This window comes from Helianthus annuus, chromosome 12 (genome assembly GCF_002127325.2).
Source record: "Helianthus annuus cultivar XRQ/B chromosome 12, HanXRQr2.0-SUNRISE, whole genome shotgun sequence".
Taxonomy (NCBI): Eukaryota; Viridiplantae; Streptophyta; class Magnoliopsida; order Asterales; family Asteraceae; genus Helianthus; species Helianthus annuus.
In genome coordinates, this window is record NC_035444.2 from 146,238,420 (window position 1) to 146,261,188 (window position 22,769).

At 34.7% G+C, this 22,769-nt stretch overlaps 1 protein-coding gene and 1 long non-coding RNA gene across 2 annotated transcripts; one reads left to right on the top strand and one right to left on the bottom strand.

The window, feature by feature from the left end:
• Positions 1-464: 464 nt before the first annotated feature.
• LOC118484921 lies at positions 465-1,919 on the bottom strand. The gene is made up of 3 exons (XR_004875063.1): positions 1,795-1,919; positions 1,604-1,689; positions 465-606 (listed from the first exon to the last, which is right to left on the bottom strand). It is a non-coding gene; the product is annotated as an uncharacterized LOC118484921 (long non-coding RNA).
• A 13,426-nt stretch (positions 1,920-15,345) lies between these two features.
• LOC110880779 lies at positions 15,346-16,281 on the top strand. Its single transcript, XM_022129233.1, has one exon. The coding sequence runs from the start codon at positions 15,346-15,348 to the stop codon at positions 16,279-16,281; it is 936 nt and encodes a 311-aa protein (XP_021984925.1).
• The last annotated feature ends 6,488 nt before the right edge of the window (positions 16,282-22,769 follow it).

Genomic DNA, 22,769 nt, shown 5'->3' on the forward strand with positions numbered 1-22,769 from the left:
AGACAAAACCATTAAAATGACCAAACCACAGGTAGTAAAACGGAAGTTAACTCAAAATATATAGTAGAGAGTAAATTCAATCTCCATCCATATTTGATATATCACTATTCATCCCTGTATTAAATGATGTCAGTGTAAAAAAATCAAGAAAAAATAATAAAATAATTGTTTGTGAGTAAGATGGAGATAAAAACGAAGAATGAGATGTGGTGAATTTTTAGAAGATAAACCAAATTTTGAGAAATATATGGTTTTAGTTAAATTATAAAGAGTAATACAGTGGTGCTGATGTGAATGCTCTAAGTCCGAAAAAAAACTTTTGTTTAGCCTGTTTAGAATTCTTTGGTTAAAAATTTAGCCCAAAAGTTCTCAACTAGCGTAAGTGTCACACCCCAACCGATGGCAGAAACATCGGGATGAGACAAACAAATCACTCAAAAGCATCATAACACTAATTGTGACAATATAGATTAAATCAAATTTCATAAATGGCTAAATTCAAATACATTGTTTCAAATAAAGACAAATTTCAACAAACATGGTTTATTATTAAAATGCGTATCTAGACCGTCCTAACTTGATTCCTTCATCATCTTGACTATCAACCTGCAACATGTATTAAAATAACATCAACAAAAAAATGTTGGCGAGTATACAAGTTTGATACATAGCATAGTAGAATGAAATGTTTAATGTGCTCATATCCAACATGAATACAATGATACAAGTTAACAGTTATGCCGAAACGATGTTACTCCATATACTCAAACCCTAGAATACAACGCAATTAATGTTGCATATCCCAAAAGTTTAGCGGGAGGTTAATATGTTCAACTTAACAATACCCAAAAGAATAGCGTGCGGGGCGTTACAACCTATAGCATATGCATAGTACCATAATTGTTAAGGTAAGCTTGCGAACAAGTTAATGAGCATATAGTCATGAAGTGTTTACATTAGCATCACATGTATATAGAATAATTACATCTTTAATTGCTTAGAATTATGAATTAGTGTTATTTAGGTTATATATAAAAAAAGAATTAATATTAGTCATTAATTATTTGATTTTATTATTAAGTTAAAGATTATAGTTAATTATAAAGGATTAAAGAAAACTGGTTTTATAGATACAACTAATCTGTTTCTAGAAATTAAAGTAATAGTTGAAAACAAATACTTATAAAATCATGATTCTAAAAAAAAGAAAGTAAATACAAAAGAATTAGTGGTGGCTAGGTTCGAACTCAAGACCACCGGTTTAACATGTTGTTTAGTGTTGGATTTCGAATTTTATTACTTCGAAAGAGCATGTAAATTAAATAATAAGCAAATGATTTAAAAACATCTTTGAATCACTTCAACAAAATCGAACAGAACTGTTTATATTGATCCTCTTTCTTTCATTTCTTCTTTGTGTCTCCTTCATATTGGAGTGTATAAACAGAAACATAAGTACCATTAACAAAAGCATATTATGTCATCTTCATTATATATAAACTGTTAGTATGAAAATCATGATTTCGTTAGTTGTTTGAAAATTTGAATATGATGGGCATCAATTGGTGACTTGAACGAAAGACAAAGGATAAGAATTCTATACCGAAACAGTTGGTTTCTGTCGTAAACTCCGGTGGATCCCGGTATCGATGCGAGCTCCGGCCACTTGCAGGTACTCTCCGGTAACGTCTTTAAAGGGAGCGGGGTTTCGAGTGATGTCCGATTAAAACATGACAACAGTTTATAAACGTCAAACTAAAACAAATGAAATGAAAGGTTGGGAGGATGGTATACCGCAACAGGGACGGAGTGGAGTTCCATCGAACTCCGGTCGTCTTCTCTGGCGGCAGTACGAGTTGATTCCTCTTGCTCCGTCGAGTTGATGAACAGAAAGAGTGTTTGGGATGTTTAGAATGGTGCTCCAGTGGGGTTAATCAATGATGAGGGTCTCGGTTTATATAACCTTCGCACGACTCGTAAATTACGGAAACAAGTTATGATTGATTGTATACGAGTTGTAAACAAGACTAGTGGCGGAACTAGAACATTAACTCAGGGGTATCACAAAAACAAATTTTTTGCCGTACAATCATACAATATTAAAAAAATGACAATAAATAAAGAAAGTAAAACAAATACCTAATAGATTTGTCCTCTTCTTTTTTCATAGCTTGAAATCGTTCCATCACATCGTCGTCTTTTACTTCATGTAAAAAAATCTTTTTCGACCGCATAAACCATAGCATTGTTCAAAAATTCTGGGCCCATTCGATTGCTTAAATCCGTCTTGAAAAGTTTCAATTACGAAAAAACATCTTTCAACGGTTGCGGTTGTAACCGGTAAAAGCAAAGCTAGCTTCACTAACCGATAAATTGAAGGACAACAACTATGTGTTCCCGTTTCAACCATAACACGCGCAAGATCACTTATTCCATTCAAGGTTGCAAAATTATCATCATCGCTTATAGTGTGACGAAATGATTCAATATCACCCAAAAGAGTTCCCATTTCTTGTGTAGTAAAATCATCCGGGTACATCTTAGCAAACGCCAATATTTTCGATAGGTCAAACTTAGAAAAACCGTTACAAGGATTTAAACCCGACATATTTTTTTTTATCAAACTAGTTGTTACCTCACTAAACCGATTCCCTAATTCTTGAATTTACATGTCCAAAACCTCATTAAAAATGTCAACTTCAAAATGATGTCAATTTGTAATGACATTCTTTCGGTTTCTTGGATTACCATAATTTTCAGTCATGTCCAACATTGTAATATTGTATTTTTTACAAAAGGAAGTCACTTTTTACAAAATCGGCTCAAACTCATTTTGTCTTAAAGCATTTAATGCTCGTTTTATACCATTTATCAAGTTGGCCGCTTCTAATAAATTTTTACATTATAACTGGTTTGGGCTAACATATAACATTATAATTGGGCTTTAATAACAATTGGTTGGGCTTTTTATATACAATCTTCATTATTGAATGCTTACTCTAATTAATTGGGCTTCAATAAACCGACTTGGGCTTATTATTTATAATTGCAATTTGGGCTTTCAATTTTTTAGGAGTGTCCTCGTAGCTGTTTTGGGGTGTCCTTTATATAAAAATCGGCAAAAACAAAAAAAAATAAATTTTACACTACCGGTACAAAGTTGAGACGTAGCCCGTGCTACGGCTAATTTAACTACAGGTCCGCCCCTAAACAAGACTAGATTCGTGATGGATAATCAAAATGGAAACACGCGGAATATATCACGAGAAATCAGTAGGCACAAAAAAAAGGAAACGCGTTTTGACAGTAATCACCGAGAAATCAGTAAGTTGCCATATTCTCCTGTCAATCTTCGTTTGAGCGGCAAAGTTTTAAAAAGAAAGTCGACCGAAATTTGCGGTTTAAAAGTTTAAGAACTTGTTAATTGAACGATAGTAGACAATGGTGGAGTGGCTTGCTTGTTGCTTGTTTACGGGGGAGACCCGGGTTCGAGCCTCGTCTCCACCATAATTTTTTGAAATACAAATGTTGAAATATTACACTTTAGCCCCCCTTAACTATGAGGGATTAACAAAATTAGGTTAAGTTATGTTATTTTAAAGGAAACTAATCTTAACAACAAAACTAACTAGGTTAACTTGTATACCGTAAACTAACTTTAAAACTTAACAAGACTAACTAGATTATTTTTATAAAATAAAAAGAATAAAACTTTTTATTGCAAATAATTTAATTAGTTAAATAAAATAAATAAATAATAACCATTTTTTAAACGGATTAAATTAACGATATCTTTCAGCAATTAATTATTTCACGAAAATTTCCGAGGTTTAAAGTTTAGGATCCGTATTTTTAAAACGGGTCAATTTTGAAACGGGTCGATTTTGACGAGGGTTACAGTCTCCCCTACTTTAGGAGATTTCATCCTCGAAATCTAAGAGGAAGACTTCTAACGATTCAAAAGAAGCAATAGATGAGACTTGATCATAAAGAAATTGTTTAAGAAAATTGGTTTCATGAATGTGTCACGTAGCATATAGTGTTTCAAGTAGTTTCACATAGCATATAATGTTTCAAATAGTTTCACATAGCATAATTATGAATTTCACGTATTGTCACATGTAAAATGAAAGCATCATAAATTTAGTTTGTTCACAAGAAATTATTATTATATGTTTTAGATTGCGAAGATAGTGCAATTCGTGTCTCCAAGCTTGAAATGAAAGTAACGTTCAAATATAAAGTTTCATTGAGAACGAAGAAAAGTTGGTAACTACCTCCGAGGTAAGGAAATCACCCCTAGCTCATTGGTGAAGTTGAAAAGTGATTGGGGCTAATTGTCAAGGTAAGGAAATCACTCTTATCTTGATGATGAGCTTCCATTTTTTTTTTTTTTGGAATATGAGTATTTAGCATAAAAATTTAGAACAATCCACATGATATATTTAGTTAACAAGATTAACGTATCACTGGCATGTGAATAAACAGGTCAACCCATCGTGTACCACAATTGAATGACTTAACATGACCTCTCGTTCACGGGTGGTGCGCTACTCCTATAGCACTACGCATAGTGCTGTACATGTTAAGGTGTGGGTTCAAGGGCAAATGTAAAACACATGAAAATTGAGATAGCATAAAAGTGATTTAACGTAAAACGTGGATTGTCACGGAACGTAACATAAGACTATTCCAAAGTGAATCGAAGTCCTTTTCGAATTAAGGGGTCGTGCTTTGGCCAAATAGACAAATACTCTCATCGAGGAGCGACTAACGGTATTTGTCCTTCCAGTTACTACACATCCTTAATCAATTGGGAAAATCGAAACTTTGGCGAGATTGAAAATCGAAGAGTGGAACTAGTTAACAAGATGCGAGTTTCACCTCTAACTTGATAACATCGTACCCTAACGTGGTTGGTACTTATCAAAAGATAAGGGTCCACTAGAATATGAAATGGAAATTTCCTTCAAGATTTGGATATCACTCCTAACTTGAGGGTAGATTTTGTGCAAAATTCAAAGTATAGCTGAGTGAAAGTCTTCACCAAATATGGGAATCACCCCTATTTTGGTGAATCATTTCGATTGTGTTATAAGAGTATCTTCAAAACCTCCAAGTGTGTATTGTGTTAGCCTTAGGAAAGGCGTGCATGTTAAAAGACCAAAGAGAATAGAGAGAAGCAAATAAGATTGAAGGAAATTAGTTTTAAACAACACATAAGGATAAGCTCCTAAACTATAGACTAGGTAAAAAGCATTCATACTTTTCCTAATTCCCTATAGTTATGGCTCTGTTACCAATTTGGTATCAGAGTACTCCTACTATAGACCAGGTAAAAGTATAGCAATTTTCCTAATTCCCGATAGTTATGGCTCTGATACCAATCTGTCACACCCCAACCGATGGCGGAAACATCGGGATGAGACGAACAAATCGCTCAAAAGCATCATAACACTAATTGTGACAATATAGATTAAATCAAATTTCATAAATGGCTAAATTCAAATACATTGTTTCAAATAAAGACAAATTTCAACAAACATGGTTTATTATTAAAATGAGTATCTAGACCATCCTAACTTGATTCCTTCATCATCTTGACTATCAACCTGCAACATGTATTAAAATAACTCAACAAAAAAATGTTGGCGAGTATACAAGTTTGATACATAGCATAGTAGAATGAAATGTTTAATATGCTCATATCCAACATGAATACAATGATACAAGTTAACAGTTATGCCGAAATGATGTTACTCTATATACTCAAACCCTAGAATACAATGCAATTAATGTTGCCTATCCCAAAAGTTTAGTGAGAGGTTAATATGTTCAACTTAACAATACCCAAAAGAATAGCGGGCGGGGCGTTACAACCTATAGCATATGCATAGTACCATAATTGTTAAGGTAGGCTTGCGAACAAGTTAATGAGCATATAGTCATGAAGTGTTTACATTAGCATCACATGTATAACAAGCATCAAACATTTCATGTATAATTTGGATAGAGTGTGAATAAATAAAGTTTAACGTGTTCGTGAATTTGAATAGGAATACAAGTTGCTCCCAAAAGTGTTTAAAATGAAAATGGGATCATGTATACTCACAGTGGTTGCGTTGCGATTTCTTGTAATGACGCACGAGTAAAGATGTCCAAGAGGACGAATGTAACTAATTAACCTAAATATTAATATGCCATATAAACAATTTAGTTGTTATTTATAAACTAATAAAGTTCCTAATTTTTATGGTTTATACATATTAATTACTGTGACAACCCTCACAATTATAGGTATCCATACAATTAATTAATATTTAATTCGTGCTTAATGACTGTGCTTGATTACAACTGTTAAATTAAACTGCTTACTGATTTATGTTACATACATGCATGTGCATCACTTTACATACAGTCACTCCATTTATTTCATACAGACTCTTAGTGACAAACCTGATGTACAAAGCACAGTTAGCACAGTGAGCGGATAACTCAGACACATGCTGACGATGCCAGCACATAGACAGACACTATATTATGGCCAGTATGAGCCAGGGACAGGGTACTACACTAGTATGGAGTGTAGGGAAGTGAGGACCATAAAACTGCGTCACTAGGTGACAATTATAGTGCCGGGAAGTGCCTAAGACACACTATAAATGCAGAATTCTGCATTTATTATTAATAAAATTCAGCATTGTAAAATGCTAGTAGAGTGCAAAAATATGGCAGAATGGTCCTGTATACTTTCCTAGGTGTCAGGAATAAATTGTGTTACAAAAATATATATAAAAGACATTATTTGGATTAATTAAGCACATTAACGGGACAGTACCTAACTGGATAACCGGACATTACCCGGAACACTAAATTTTTGCCAAACAAATTGTTTCACTATTTCTTGGCTAGTCGTGATCCCCGTACACCATAGCACCCCCTAAATATGCACTAACTAACATATGTAAGTATATACTTGAAAATTAACTAGTATTTACCCTCTACCATCAAAAATTACATCTAGCCCCCTTCCCCCTACACCTAATCGGCCATCACCTCCACTCCATGCACCATACTTTCTAAGATTCATTCTAATATTTTATTAGATCTTTGCTTGTTGATTTAAACAAAATATAAGGAGAAATTTCTTTAAGTATGGCACTAGATCACTTCATCATTTCTTCACAACAAGTTCACCACTCCATCACTCTCACTCTCTCTCCCTCCCTCACGGTTACACCAAACCGCCACCACCACCACCACCACCACCACATAACCACCATCATCTTCCATTTTCAAGTAACCTTCAAGCTTAAAGGTTGATACAAGAGAGCTTGCTTTGTGTGGAGCTTGAAAGGAGCTTTGTTCTAGTCTTTTTCATCATCTTTTCCTTTCATCTTCATCACTAGTTTCTACCCTAGCCTTGTGCTAGTAGTAAGTTACTTGTACACCCTTGTTTATCTTGTTTTGTGATCAAAAGTTGTAGTATGTTTAGTATGTTCAAATCACAAGAAACAAGAACACTACAAAGATTTAACATGAAGTTCTACATAAAAGATGGAAGTAAAAGGCACTAGTTTGATGTTGATTATGAGTATGTTGTTAATGTTATGTTGATTCTTGGTTATATGGATTAATCACCCTATGAATATGGTTAGATAATATTTAGAAGGGTGATTTAACCAAAGTAGGAAGTGGTTATATGTTAAGCAAAATGACCACCTTCTAAGTGAGTCATGAACTTGAATAAAAATAGATTTTTCTAAAATATAAATGAACTAGGAGATTGGTGATCATGGTTATTCAAGTTTTTACTAGAAGCTTTCTAAGTAAACCAAGTTAGAAAGGCGGTTTTTGGAAAAATCATAACTTTACATACACTTACATTATTTTTAGAAACAAAATAAACGTGAAAACATTTATTTACAAGAAGAGTTCAAGAAACTAAATTTTGCAAATATTATTTACAAGTTGCGAAAACGTAACTCGTCTAAGAAAGTGATTTTTAACGAAATAAATACACTTTGGGAGGTAACTAAGCCTCTAAAAGCTTCCCTAAGTTACTACGCATTTTCGGGAAATATCAAGTTCATGAATATTATGTAACAAGTATATTTTTGATCTTGGTGATGTAAAGTTGTTTAAAGGATTGCTTGTTGATTGATTTTGAAAAGAAAATGATACGCTAGTAAGCGTGGATGCCTCCATTTACAAAAGAAACTCTGGTGAAATTTTTCTAGATTTTCAACACTTAGAAATATTTTCTAACAAGTATTTACAAACTGTTTTAACTTTAGTTTCGAAATAAACTTCGCCATGATTTTTATTAAAGTGCCGGAGGATGATTTTCGTAAATAAAATTTGATAAATATATATTTAGAATATATATATTTATTACTAAAACTCTTGTGTGATTAGTAGTTTATTTTGAGAACTAATTATATTATTTTTGGGTAAAAATAATATAACTTATGACACCATAAAAATTACGACACACTAAAATGTAAAATATATTTTTCGGAACTACAAGTGTACATGTATAAATATCCCCCATCCTTGGGAAGGAAATATGCATACAGAACAATTAAGAAGTGTGGATACAAAATAGTTGCCTAACTATTTTCCTAGATGCAAAGGTTAAGTTAAAATAATTAATATTATTTTAACAAATATAACACCAACGTAACGCAACTCAAAACACTAAACCCTAAACCAAGGCACGGCCCATTCGTCTAATAGACATTAGTACGTGTTGGTCATCACGCAGCAGTTCGAGCTTGAGATCGACGATACAGGAGACGCACTTCCGTGAGTTCATGTCCCCCTTTTCTTTTAACTGTTTTCAGTTTTATACTGCGGGGGTGAAATACATGTTACAATTATTACAGACGCTTTTATAAATGGTATGGTTAGCTTAAGGATGGTTTAGACGCTTAGATCATGTGAAAGGTGGGTACAACACTTAAGGCCATTAATCCTCGTCGTAGGACCGAGGGACATGAGTGATAGATCTATTTGGGTGTAGTGAGCCCACACCCATGAGGCCGGGGAGGCCCATAGTGGTGACTGTGTCTTACAGCCGGAGGCCCGGTACAAATTTGCTAGGTTTGAGTACTTCCTGCACCGTTTCACACATATCAGTGGCTTTGCAACCCATTGGTGATCTCTTTTATTTTTCCTTAATTACTACATACCAGGGTTTTTCATACACACAGACACATTTCAAAGGTTTATACAGACTCACATGCACATGAATTCGCTCAACTTTTGTTGATTTTTCAAACTACATGTATTTCAGGAAACTAAGGGATCTGGCAAGTGTCTGCATGCATGTTAAGCTGCGCTGAATAAAGATGTCATCCGGGGTAGTGGGTTTAGGAGGTGTAATCCCTTGCCTGGACGGGTTACATGTCTTAAAACCATGTTTTTATGTCAAGTCTTTTGTTGTGTCTGGTAAACATGTTTTAAACAATTATGGTTTGTAACTTATTGTACGTGTCGACATTTTCCAACACTGATGTTGTGGTAGTATTTGACTTAATGAATGGATGAACATCTTATGTTTGTAGTAATGTTGTTACTATGGTATTAAGAAGTCACACCAAATTAACCCACGCTTTCGCAAAAGCCAGGGCGTGACAATTACATCTTTAATTACTTAGAATTATGAATTAGTGTTATTTAGGTTATATATAAAAAAAAGAATTAATATTAGTCATTAATTATCTGATTTTATTATTAAGTTAAAGATTATAGTTAATTATAAAGGATTAAAGAAAACTGGTTTTATAGATACAACTAATCTGTTTCTAGAAATTAAAGTAATAGTTGAAAACAAATACTTATAAAATCATGAGTCTAAAAAAAAAAAGAAAGTAAATACAAAAGAATTAATGGTGGCTAGGTTCGAACTCAAGACCACCGGTTTAACATGTTGTTTAGTGTTGGAATTCGAATTTTATTACTTTGAAAGAGCATGTAAATTAAATAATCCCCCTTAACTATGAGGGATTAACAAACTTAGGTTAAGTTATGTTATTTTAAAGGAAACTAATCTTAACAATAAAACTAACTAGGTTAATTTGTATACCGTAAACTAACTTTAAAACTTAACAAGACTAACTAGATTATTTTTATAAAATAAAAAGAACAAAACTTTTTATTGTAAATTTAGTTAATTTAATTAGTTAAATAAAATAAATAAATAAATAACCATTTTTATAAACGGATTAAATTAACGATATTATCTTTCAACGATTAATTATTTCGCGAAAATTTCCGAGGTTTAAAGTTTAGGATCCGTATATTTAAAACGGGTCGATTTTGACGGGGGTTACAGTAAGGGCATTTACAATCCTTCCATCAAATTATATGAGGAGGTTTTTAGATTATAAAAAGTGTTGTAGGTGGTTGTGAGCGAAGAAGAGAAAAAAATGTAACTGTTTATCTGTATATTTGAGGGGACACTGTTCACCCTTTATAATTTTTTTATATATTTTGAAAGCGGTTGTGAGTGAACGAGAGAGAAAGTGTAATAATAAATATACAAAAATATTATTTAATTGAAAAGAGAGAAAATTTAATGATTTTTGTATAGTTATAGGATAGAAATTATGGAAATGATCTAAGAAGTTAACAACTATAAAGATCATTAAAAATTTTTAGCCTAAAAATTAAAATGAAAGCGTCTAAAATTCATCTACCAGCCCAAGCCCTAGCAATGTTGGGTGTTCGGTTGGCCCAAATGGCAAATCTCCAAGTCTGCAATTCGTAAGGGTTGTTTTTTTTTTTTTATTAAAACATTTCTCTCACTTTTAATGATATATTTTTTTTTATTTTGGCTTTCAGTTTTAATTTTAATTTTAAATAATTATATATATATTATAATTATAATGTAATTCTAATTTTAATTTAATTAATAATATATCACTGTTCATTCACTTTGATTTTTTTCATATATAAATGTTATTACATGTTTGATTGTTATTTTTCTGCAATAAGATTATATTTTTCTTCACTAATAAACTTTTTAGCAATACTTTGTTAGATGTTACAAGATGTTTAAATATTAGATCTTCATGTTAATAAGTTTATATTTTTCTGCAATATTATTATATTTTCTTCATCAGCATTTTAGTTTTATAAAAGAATTAATTACATAGTTAGTCCCTGTGCTTTGCACAAAATAACATACTTAGGTACTAATAGTTTAAAATCACCTTTTAGGGTATTAACTTTTCATTTTGTAACGTTTGGAGGTATTAACTTCTAGGGTATTAACATACTTAGTCCCTGTAGTTTGCGCAAAATAACATACTTAGGTACTAATAGAATGTGATTTTAAACCTACAAATAACGTTAATACCTCCAAACGTTACAAAATGAAAAGTTAATACCCTAGAATGTGATTTTAAACTGTTAGTACCTAAGTATGTTACTTTGTGCAAACCACAAGGACTAATAACTTTAAAAGAAATTTAAAGGTTTTAGTAGATTTTATTTTTATAAAATTGATCTATATAACAAATTAGAAATTAATTTTTGTCTTAATTTATAAACATCCTTCGCATTAATAGAAAAATTAACTTAGTTAGTGGTTGGATAAAAATTTATAAAAATTATGTGACAAAGCTATTATTTTTTTCATATAAAAATTGCATGTATATTCTTTTTTTATTATATATGTAACAAAATTAATTAAATAAAAGAAATTTAAAAGAGTTTGAGTAAATTGCCAAAATCGTCCCTGTGGTTTTATATTTGCCAGTTTCTTCCAAATATCCTCAACTTAACAGAAAAAATAAACTAAGTTAGTGGTTTGGATGAAAATGGAAAAAAGTTACAAACGTTGGGGGCAATTTGGTACAAAAGTGTCATTTTGAACGAAAATGGCAAACCTGCCCAAACCTCAGGGACGATTTTGGCAATTAACTCTTAATATAATTTGATTTTCAGTTTTTAGAAAATATAGGAAGGGTTTTCTGAACTAAACTTATCAACATTGTTAAATTGTTATTAATTTAATTTGATTTTCTGTTTTTAGAAAATATGGGAAGGGTTTTATGAACTAAATTTATCAACACTTAAATCTGAATATTTAAATAATAGTCTGGAAAAAGTTAACTTGGATGATCTTTCTTAGGATCCGATTGTAAACAAATTTCTCGTTGTTACTTGAATCAAAAGGATAAAATCAGATAAAATTATATGAGCATACTATGAGCGAAAAATAAGTTAGGTGTGAGGCACCCGTGACAGACGAAAGTTGTGCCCCTGCAAAAGACCATGACTATCCTCCACAAAACATATCTTAACAACAAACAGTGTAAACCCTAATATGGACCGGCGCCGGAAACCTATTCCGGAGTCAGTTCAACGTCGTATTACGAAGATCTTTGTTACCAATCTTCCAGAGGGATGTAGTGGAGTCGATCTAGCAAGTCGTATTCATTTGTTTGGTGATATTTTTTGATCTTTACATTGCGAGAAAAAGAGATAAAGGAGGAAATCGTTTTGGCTTTGTTTCGATGTTAGATGTGAAAGATCGATCAGAATTACTTAAAGATCTAAGAAGTATTCGCATGGGGGATAACAAGTTATGGTTCAATGTTGCTCGATTCGTATTGGAAGATGGAGAAATCGATACAGCAAGAGAGGTGCCGGTTCGAACCAATGCTAACAATGATATAGAGGGGAAGAATGTTTCAGGGGCCAAGTATGATTCCAGAGATAGATCGTTTAAGGATATGTTAGTTGGTAAATCTATTATTGTTGATGATCATATTAAGGGTTTCTCATCTTTGCATGGAAAAGCCATTGTTGGTCGAATGGTAGATGTGGCTGCAGTGAAACGTATTTATACATTCTTGCATAATACTTGTCCGGGTGAAGGTACGGTTCAGTATCTTGGAGGATTGGATCTGCTTATTTCTTTTGACGATCCGGGTGTAGTTAATAGTGTGTTTGATGTTGCTAAAAGTGCTAAGGATATGTTTATTTCGGTTTGTTTGTGGGAAGGACAACCTTTAAGCTTTGAAAGGTTGGCTTGGGTGAAAGTGAAAGGAATTCCGCTACACATTTTTACCCATGATATTGTTAACTTAGTATGAGGGTTGTTTGGTAAAGTAGTCCACAGTGCGTGTAAGTCAGAATCTGCTTCTGATCTCTCTTTTGATCTTGTCGGAATCTTGGTCGGTGATGGGAAACGATTATCAGAAGAAGTCGTATTAGAATGGAAGAATCGTAAATTCAGGGTATGGGTTAACGAGGAGGGTGGTGATTGGATCCCCAAGTTTGATCCGGTTATAACGACCGAAGATATGCATACTCCGGTTAATGCTCCGGTGACCGAGGAAGCGAATGAAGTTGTCATCAACGATAATGTGATGCCGGTGAATGTGCTGCAGGCTGATGTCACCGGGAATGAAACTCCCACTGTTTTGGAAAGGAATGATTGCACTGATTTTGAGGGCATTAATTGCCATTCAATACATGTTAATGAGAATAATGGGGTGACCGATTCTTTTTGGAAAGAAATAATTGCGTTGATTCTTTTGTCCCTGCAGTTGACTTTAATTTTGACCAGCCCACCTGTGATAATATTGATGATTGTGATAATTCCAAAGTCAGTAAAAGGAAAAGGTTTTTTTACATATTTCCCCCTCCTAAGCTGGCTTATTACATATTTCCCCAAACTAAAAAAACAATTACGTATCTCCCCTTGCTAACCCATATATATTACATATTTCCCATTTTCATTAAAATTACTCTTAAAATGACTATTTTACCCTTAATGAACTATTAAATAAATATTTACATATATCCCCATCTAATATCATCAATTAATTACATATTTCCTCAATTCATCTAGTATTTCTCTAATTCTTCTACTTGCTACATGAATAGCATATATCTAAATTTTTATGAATATCATTGAATGTAAATGGAAGTATAATATTTGAAATTAAGATTTGAAGATCTCGGACAACAACTTTAGCAAAAATTTAATAGTTGCTGTGTATTAAATTTTAATTCTAATTTTAAGTTGTAAATTTTTGCTGTTTTTAGGCTTATGTTTTGTGATGCACTTCGGGTCTTTATGTAAGCATAAAGCAGTCACCCATTAACAAAAGTGGTTTAAATATGGGTTTTTAATACACGTGGTTTATTTGAATGTGATAAAAATAAAAGATTTGGGGACTATCCGTGGGTATCCATTTTCTTACGTAGCACCCCTTATGTATAAATTTTAATTTTAAGTTGTAAATTTTGTTAAAGTTGTTGTCCGAGATCTTCAGATCTTAATTTCAAATATTATACTTCCATTTACATTCAATGATATTTATAAAGATATAGATATATACTATTTACATTCAATGATATTTATAAAAATATAGATATATACTATCCATGTAGCAAGTAGAAGAATTAAGGAAATACTAGATAAATTTGGGAAATATGTAATTAATTTATGATATTAGATAGGAAAAATATATAAATATTCATTTAATAGTTCATTAAGGGTAAAATAGTCATTTTAAGAGTAATTTTAATGAAAAGGGGAAATATGTAATATATATGGGTTAGGAAGGGGAAATATGTAATTGTTTTTTTTGTTTGGGGAAATACGTAATAAGCCAGCTTAGGAGGGGGAAATATGTAAAAACCCCAAAGGAAAAAAGGTAAAAAACAAGATGTGGGCCGGCCCAACAATGCCTACTTGAGTAGTAATGAAAGTCAAAGAATAGGTAAAAAGCCCAAACAAAAGGATAGTGATATATTTGGGCTTAATAGCCTTTTGGGTATTTCTGATAGCGATACATCAGCTGAAGATGAGCTGAGTATTGAAGGTGATGAAAGCTTTGATCTCAATTGTAATCCTAGTGAGGCTCAGGTGGAGGAGTTCGATACGGTGGAAAATGTTCATTTGGAGCAGCATCACGATGATATCAATGTTAATTTCGAAGCGGGTGATATTTTGCAAAAAATTGAAGTTTCTGCTACTAAAATAGCGGGTGCGAAGTTGGGTATTAACCTGGATTTGCAAGAAAAGCTTATCAGAGAGTCGATTGCCGATGAAGGATTACAATCAGGTATAAAATGAATTGTTTATCTATAAATGTAAGGGGTTTGGGGTCTGGGAATAAAGCGAGTTGGATTAGTCGTTTAAAGTCAGATTTAGGAGTTTCTTTTATTGGGGTTCAGGAGACAATGTCTTGTAATGTAAGTTCTAGTTTGGTTTCAAACGTTTGGGGTGGCTCAGGTTTTGAATTTGAAAAGGTTGATTCGATTGGGAATTCTGGGGGTATTTTGAGTATATAGGACCCGAAATGTTTTAAGAAAGATATGGTATTAAAAGGCAAAAACTTTTTGTTTGTGTCTGGTCTTTTAACGGATGGTATGATGCGGCTTAATGTGATTAACGTTTATGCTCCTCAAAATAATGGTGAGAAAAAGGCTCTTTGGGATAAAATTACTTTGATTATACAAAGGGGTCAAGGTTGGTGGATTGTGCTTGGCGATTTTAATGCGGTTAGAGATCCGAGTGAAAGAAAAAAATCGTTTTTTGACCCAGTTAGCGCTAGAGATTTTAATGATTTTGTTGACAATACGGGTCTTCGTGAATATGACTTAAAGGGTTTGAGTTTTACTTACTTTGCTAATCGGTGTGGTGTTTGTAAATTGAGTAGAATTGACAGGGTGTTCGTTTGTGATAGTATTTTCAATAAATGGCCCAGCGCTTGCGTCAGAGCTTTGAAACGTGAGCATTCTGATCACGCCCCATTGTGTTTAACTTTGATTGACACCAATTTTGGTCCCAAACCTTTCCGGTGGTTTGATTCCTGGTTGGATAGACCAGGGTGTGAAGATGTTGTTAAGAATGCGTTATTAGAGTGGCAGACTAATGGTTCGGCAGATTTGAAATTTACGAAAAAGATGGGTATGCTTCGGGCTAAATTAAAAATGTGGATTCAAGATACTAGGTTTAAAGAAAATGAAGATTTTAATCGGTTGAAAAAAGAACAGGAAGACATGGAGTTGCTTATGGAACAAAAAGATTTGGATGAAGTGGATCTATGGGTTTGGGCGGAGTGTAAGAAGAGTTTGGAAGAAATTGAGTTGTTTAGAAGCCGAGAGATGATACAAAAATCTCGGGTTAAATGGGCTGCTCTCGGGGATGAGAATACTAGCCTTTTTCATAGTATAGTTAATGGCCGTAAAGCGAGAAATTCTATTCCGGGTTTGGACATTAACGGTGAATGGGTTTCCAAACCGCTTTAATTAAACAGGTGGTCTTTAAATTTTTTAGATCCCATTTTTATGAGAAGCATACAGTGCGGCCGTCTATTAATTGTGAAGGTTTGCGGCAGCTGGATGAACAGGATGGTTTGTTTTTGACTAATATGTTTTCTAGACAGGAGATTAAAGATGCGGTTTTTGATTGTGGCTCGAATAAAGCTCCGGGGCCGGATGGTTTTAATTTTATGTTTATTAAACACTTTTGGGAGTTGTTCGAAGATGATTTCTTTCGGATTATGATGGAATTCCATGAGACGGGTATGATTAACGTGGGATGTGGTTCGGCGTTTATAACTTTGATACCAAAGGTTAAATCCCCTATGGGACTCAAAGATTATAGACCTATCACGTTGATTGGGGTGATTAGTAAGGTTATTTCAAAAATCCTTGCTAACCGCCTTAAGAAGGTTTTGGGGAAGTTAATTTCAGAAACCCAGTCGGCTTTTTTATCGGATCACTTTATTTTGGATGGGCCTCTTGTGGTTAATGAAGTTTTGGAATGGCTTAAACGTAGAAAGAAGAAAGCGTTTTGGTTGAAGATTGACCTTGAAAAAGCCTATGACAATGTCAATTGGCGTTTTCTTTTATCTATTATGTCTCAAATGGGTTTTCCTCCGGTATGGTGCAAGTGGATGAAGGGTATTCTTGAATCGGCTTATGCTTCGGTGCTTGTTAATGGGTCCCCTACATTCCAGTTTAAGAGTGAGAAAGGTCTTCGTCAAGGTGACCCAATCTCCCCTTTTCTGTTTCTTATTGTTATGGAATGCCTATCTTGTTTGTTGGAAAAAGCGAATAATATGGGCATTATTAAAGGTATTAATTTCTCGTGTGGCAACACGGATATTAATCATCTTTTCTTTGTGGATGATGCGTTAATCATGGGGGAGTGGTCCCGTGAGAACATTCAAAATACGGCTCGGGTCCTTAGAATTTTTTATTTATGTTCGGGTCTTCGTATCAATATTCACAAGTCTAATCTTTTCGGTTTTGGTACGGAAGAAAATTAGGTTGATAGCATGATGGAAATTTTGGGTTGTAGAAGAGGTACTTTTCCCTTTGTGTACTTGGGAATCAAAGTGGGAGCCAAGATGTCCCGTATAAATAATTGGAATGTGGTTTTAGAAGTTCTTAAAAACCGTCTTGCAAGTTGGAAAGCTAAGCATCTTTCGATTGGAGGCCGATTAATTCTAATTAAAGCGGTGCTTGAGAATTTGCCAATATATTATTTTTCTCTTTATAAAGCTCCTAAGTCGGTTTTGGAGTCTATGGAGGCGATTATGCGGAGATTTTTATGGGCGGGTTGTAGTACGGATAAAAAGATTAATTGGGTGGCTTGGGACATAATTACAACGCCAAAGAAGATGGGAGGCTTAGGGGTGTCGAAGTTAGAAGATATTAACGACGCGCTTCTTCTTAAATGGGCATGGCGTTTTAAGACCGGGGGTACTTGTTTATGGAAGAAAGTGGTTATTGGATGCCATGGGAAGAGTAGATCTTGGTCTTTACTTCCGTGTTCCGCTCCCGCTAGCGGGTGTTGGAAACAAATTGTCAAGATTGGAGCAAAAAGAATTTGGAACGGTAGAACTCTTGGCAGTTATTTCACCGACACTGTTGGTGACGGATCTAGCATTAGCTTTTGGGTGGATTCTTGGATTAGGGAGGAGCCTTTAAGATTAACTTATCCTCATCTCTTCAGCCTTGAAAAAAACAAATGGGCTTCGGTTTTGGATAGGGTATATGTCGTGAATAATGTGAAGATGTTACAGTGGGAGTGGCGAACTAATCCATCTACCGCTTCTGAAATCTTGGAGCTCTTCAACCTCATGTCTGACATTTACGACTTCGAGTTGAAGGGGGGGGGGGGAACGATACATGGAGATGGAACGATGATTCATCCGATGGATTCTCGGTTAAGAAGGTTAGGTGTTTGCTGGCTGATTTTCCGCGTCCTCTCACAGGTGTGAAGATGAAATGGAAAGGATGGGTTCCGTTGAAATGTAAGATCCTAGTTTGGAGAGCTGCGTTAAATCGGCTGCCGTCTAAAGTCCATTTGGTTGTTCGAGGTGTTAATATCCCTAGTCTACAGTGCGACATGTGCGATGTGGATACTGAATCAGTTTTACACCTGTTTACGGGATGTTGGTTTGCCTTGGAGGTTTGGAGTCGTGTGGAGTCTTGGTGCAAATTAAGCCCGTCAATTGTCTTCGATGTTGCTGACTTGTTGCGGATTCCTAACTCGCAGTTGCTGTCCAAACATGCTAAGCATATTTTGAGAGGTATTGTATTTACTACTATGTGGATGATATGGAAGGAACGTAACGACCGTATTTTTCAAAGCAAACGTCGTCGAGCCCCGGGAGTTTTCGAGAGCATTAAAATAACTTCTTATTTTTGGTTTAAAAATAGATCTAGATTGAAAGGTTTAGCATGGAATGATTGGTGTAAATACCCGCTTGTGTTGATGTAACGTTTATGTGCTCGGGGGTCCTTGTTTTGAGGTCCGTTCGTGGCCGTTTTTGAATGAAGTTAACCTTTCAAAAAAAAATCCTCCACAAAACATGATTAGTTGTAAAACAAGATGTCGTTCTAACAGGCAATATGGGAAGTAGTTAGATTATAGGATAAAAGCAGATACACTATTTTGTGTGCGTCATTACTTATTTAAGGAACTTGGTTAGATTAAAAAGATTGCATTTGTGGCAAAGGTTTTAATAGTTAGAATAAACATGTAGGTTTGTGTCTTATGTAAGTAATGTAAATAGTTTCATAATAATTCACTTAAAATGTGAAGATGTAGTTAAACATATCAATCTAGCCTTGTTACATTTGAAAAACAAAAGTGATACATAAAAGAAACAATCAAATGGACGGACTTTTCATTGTCCTAATCACCATATATGTTCTCTTTTATAAAGGAAGTTTCTAGAGTATTCAAAAGTCAGCAGAGAACAAAGTGGAACTATTGATAACGTTATATTAGGAAATGCTTTGAGGAACAATGAAATGTTATCATCAAAATTCCAAAATGACATTTGTAATTACCTTACATAAAAAGTATGAAAACAAATATTTGAAAACTTAGTGATGATATGTTTTCCTAATTAGTTGATGAATTTAATGATATGTTTAAAAGAAACTAATGGTTGTGATATTGGGACATCTTATAAAATCGAGTTTTAAAAGAATGATTTATTAGTCTTGTTTATGTCACAAATGCATCATGTCGTAAATATGTCGATGACGTATTTTGCTTAATATGATCCTACTTTGACCAAGGTCATATTCCAATGATTGATGACAAAAGAATATGGATTGTGAGTTTATGGTTGAAAGCTTAAATTTTGCTGGTAAAAGCTCCAACGTATTATCTACACTCATAGACGGTTGCAAAAAAGTTATAGCTTTAAATTATATCATGAAATGATAATGGTTTTGATGAATATGGTTTTTTTTTTTTTTTGAAACGTGAACTTCAATAAAACAATGCCGAACCTGGAAACCGAGACGGACGAAACAAACAACCAACTACATATTCATAAATTTACACCAATTCCCCCAATCAAAGTTGCCGTTCTTGGCCCTATGCTTATACCAAAAAAAAATAACCACCCTAACTTCGCTAAAGATCTCGTCGACACTACACCTTTCTAGCCTTCCACAAAACCCAACAAGCTGTGATCACAATACCTTGCAAAGCCTTTCTCTTCGTCGACCCTCTAACACCAGAATTATGAACTTCAAGTAAGTCTCTAAATGTAAAAATAAAGAAGTTCGAAACCCGACACCAAAAGCTGATTTTTCCCATAAACCCAAAGCCAGAGGACAAGCAGTAAAAAGGTGAGTCGCCGAGTCGGATCCGGCATTGCAGAGGCTGCACACTTCGTCAGCCACCAACACACCCCTCTTAACTAACGCCTCGACCGTCGGAATCCTACCATATCCGCACGCCAAGCCAATATGTTACATTTTTGCGGGACCCACTTACACCATTCCATGACGTACCGACTACTATAATCTCTCTTCGAATCTATATGCTTTTTCACAGCCGTAACCGAGAAGCCCTCCGAACCGTAACCCACCCAACTCCATCTATCAGTTTTGATGAATATGGTATGTACATTTTACAAATGACAAGACATGACTTGAAAAATTTAAAAAGAAATAATGAGTCATTTAGAAGTTGACACTAGCAGTGGTTTAAATCAAGAAATTTTATTCACAGGAGTTAGGAATAAGGACTTAAGCTTTCATTAATAAACACTTATGCATTTGGTTGTTTTATTTTTATATGTTATTAAAATGCTTGAATTGTTAAAATATTAGTATCAATAACGCTATTGTTGTGAAACTAGTCTAATAGCAAAAGATAAAGAACAATATGGAGAAAAAGATTGATTTTATTGATTGATGTTGTATATTACAAGAGATACAACAGAAAATATATAATAGAGGAAAACTTGTGGAACAAGCCTAATCTATTTTAGGCATTGATAAACCACATGAATAATAAATATATTCATAACACTCCCCATTGGTTATCAACATAATACGCTTGATGTTGCTTCGTTAAAAACCTTGCTAGGAAAAGCCGGTGGGACAAAATCATAGCTAAGGGAAAAAGAGTGCAACGTGCAATGCGCATTATCTCCCCCCCCCACCCCCCACCCCGATACTTTTGGATCAGGTATGTTACCTCATTAAAAACCTTACTAAGAAAACCCAATGGGACAAAACTTAGTCAAGGAAAAAAGAGTGCAACTTGAATAAGTCTCCCCCTCATTTTAACATGTAAACTTTAAGGGACGTGTGTCCATCTTCCTTGAAAGTCGAACAAAGCTCTTGTAGCCAATGATTTGTCGCTCGATCCCTTAATTTGCAATCCTTTATGTTGAGCAATGTTGTATAATCTTCTAACGAGACTTTAGGTTCCTCCTTTCAAAAAATATCACATGTCCACGATTGTGTTTTGTTACATTCCTTCATCTACAAGACTAACCAAACTTGTTTTGGATTGTTCCAAAATGGAACTTTTGACTAAACCAAAGTGGTCGAAAGTTCTTTTGAGTTTGGGAAGTGATGTGTGCAAAACGCAACATATAAATTACATCAATTGAGGCATAAAACTAACCCTTTTTAGTACTAATGTTGGAAAAAGTGTGCTTTTGTCTTCCTTTTGTATTTTCAGGACCAAACGAGCTTAAATGAACAAAAGGAACAAATATGCAGCAAAATCTAACATAAATACGAAGAAAATGAATAAACGTGGCATGCCCGACCCCTCGACAACATCTCCCCAAGCAAAAACAAGAAACAGAAGGCTGACCACGGCCCGTGCCCAGCGAGCACGGGGGCGTGGTCAGGTGTTTGCAGAAATGGACAAAGCTATGGAAGCTTCTATTCCTAACACGGGGGCGTGCCCAGCTCTGCACGGGGCGTGGTCATCGCTAAGATTTGCAGAATCTTGCAAATCTTGATAGTACAGATACGCTTCTACACACGGGGTCGTACCCAGCAAACACGGGGCCGTGTGGAGCCTAATGCAGACAAGAACAATTAATGAAGGAAGAGAAAGTGGATGGCCACGGGGCCGTGTCCAGCGGACACGGGGCCGTAGCCAGGCTTCTGTTCAGGCTATAAATAGGGGTGCTTGGCTCACTTCAAAGGCAACCCTTGGCAAACCACCTCTCTCCCACTTTGCCACCACTCCACCACCACTACAACACCCACATCCACCACCATCATCCATCTTAGAGTGTGTGTAGTAGTCTCGGGATCCAAGATTGAGCGTAAGAGCTTTTGTCAATCAAAGGCCACGTTTGGCTAAGTCTCTTACATCACTTGGTGAAGACAAGCATTTAATGTAATACTTTTGATTTTTAATCTTTTCGCACTTTTTATTTGGTTTTGTATTAATGACTTTAATAACTACTTTCTTATGTTGAAGGTGAAACTTCTTTATCATTTGTCTGTGGTGTCTTGGCATTACTTTACTGTCTATATAAAGTAAAAGGTTTTCACCATTCATATCTCTACGGTCTATATAGAGATATGTTGGCTACCTGGTCAGGGGTTAAGGGAATGGTTTAGTAAGGTTCTTGCCTTATTCAGTGTATAGATCCTGCAAGGACCTGGGTCAAGCTTACTAGGACCTCCTTCAATACCCACTGGTATTGGATGGCGGGCGTGCAAATGGCTTGATCCTCTCATATATAAACTACTATTAATACATTGAACCGGCTACCTGGGATTGTATCCCCGCTGACTCAAACTACTTAGCCGAGGGTAACGTCACCTTCAAAAGAGGGGCCTACCACTTTACACATTAATAACTTAATTAATTATCTTTCAATATTCCGACCCTTTGGGATTGTATCCTTGCTGACTCAAACCATTGGGTTGAGGGTAACGTCACCTTCAAAAGAGAGGCCTACTACTATAACTAAGATAATCTCTTAAAAAATGCAAAAGTG

Excerpts from the sequence above, each read along its gene's own strand:
- LOC110880779 (XM_022129233.1), top strand. The coding sequence starts at position 15,346 with ATGGTATTAAAAGGCAAAAACTTTTTGTTTGTGTCTGGTCTTTTAACG.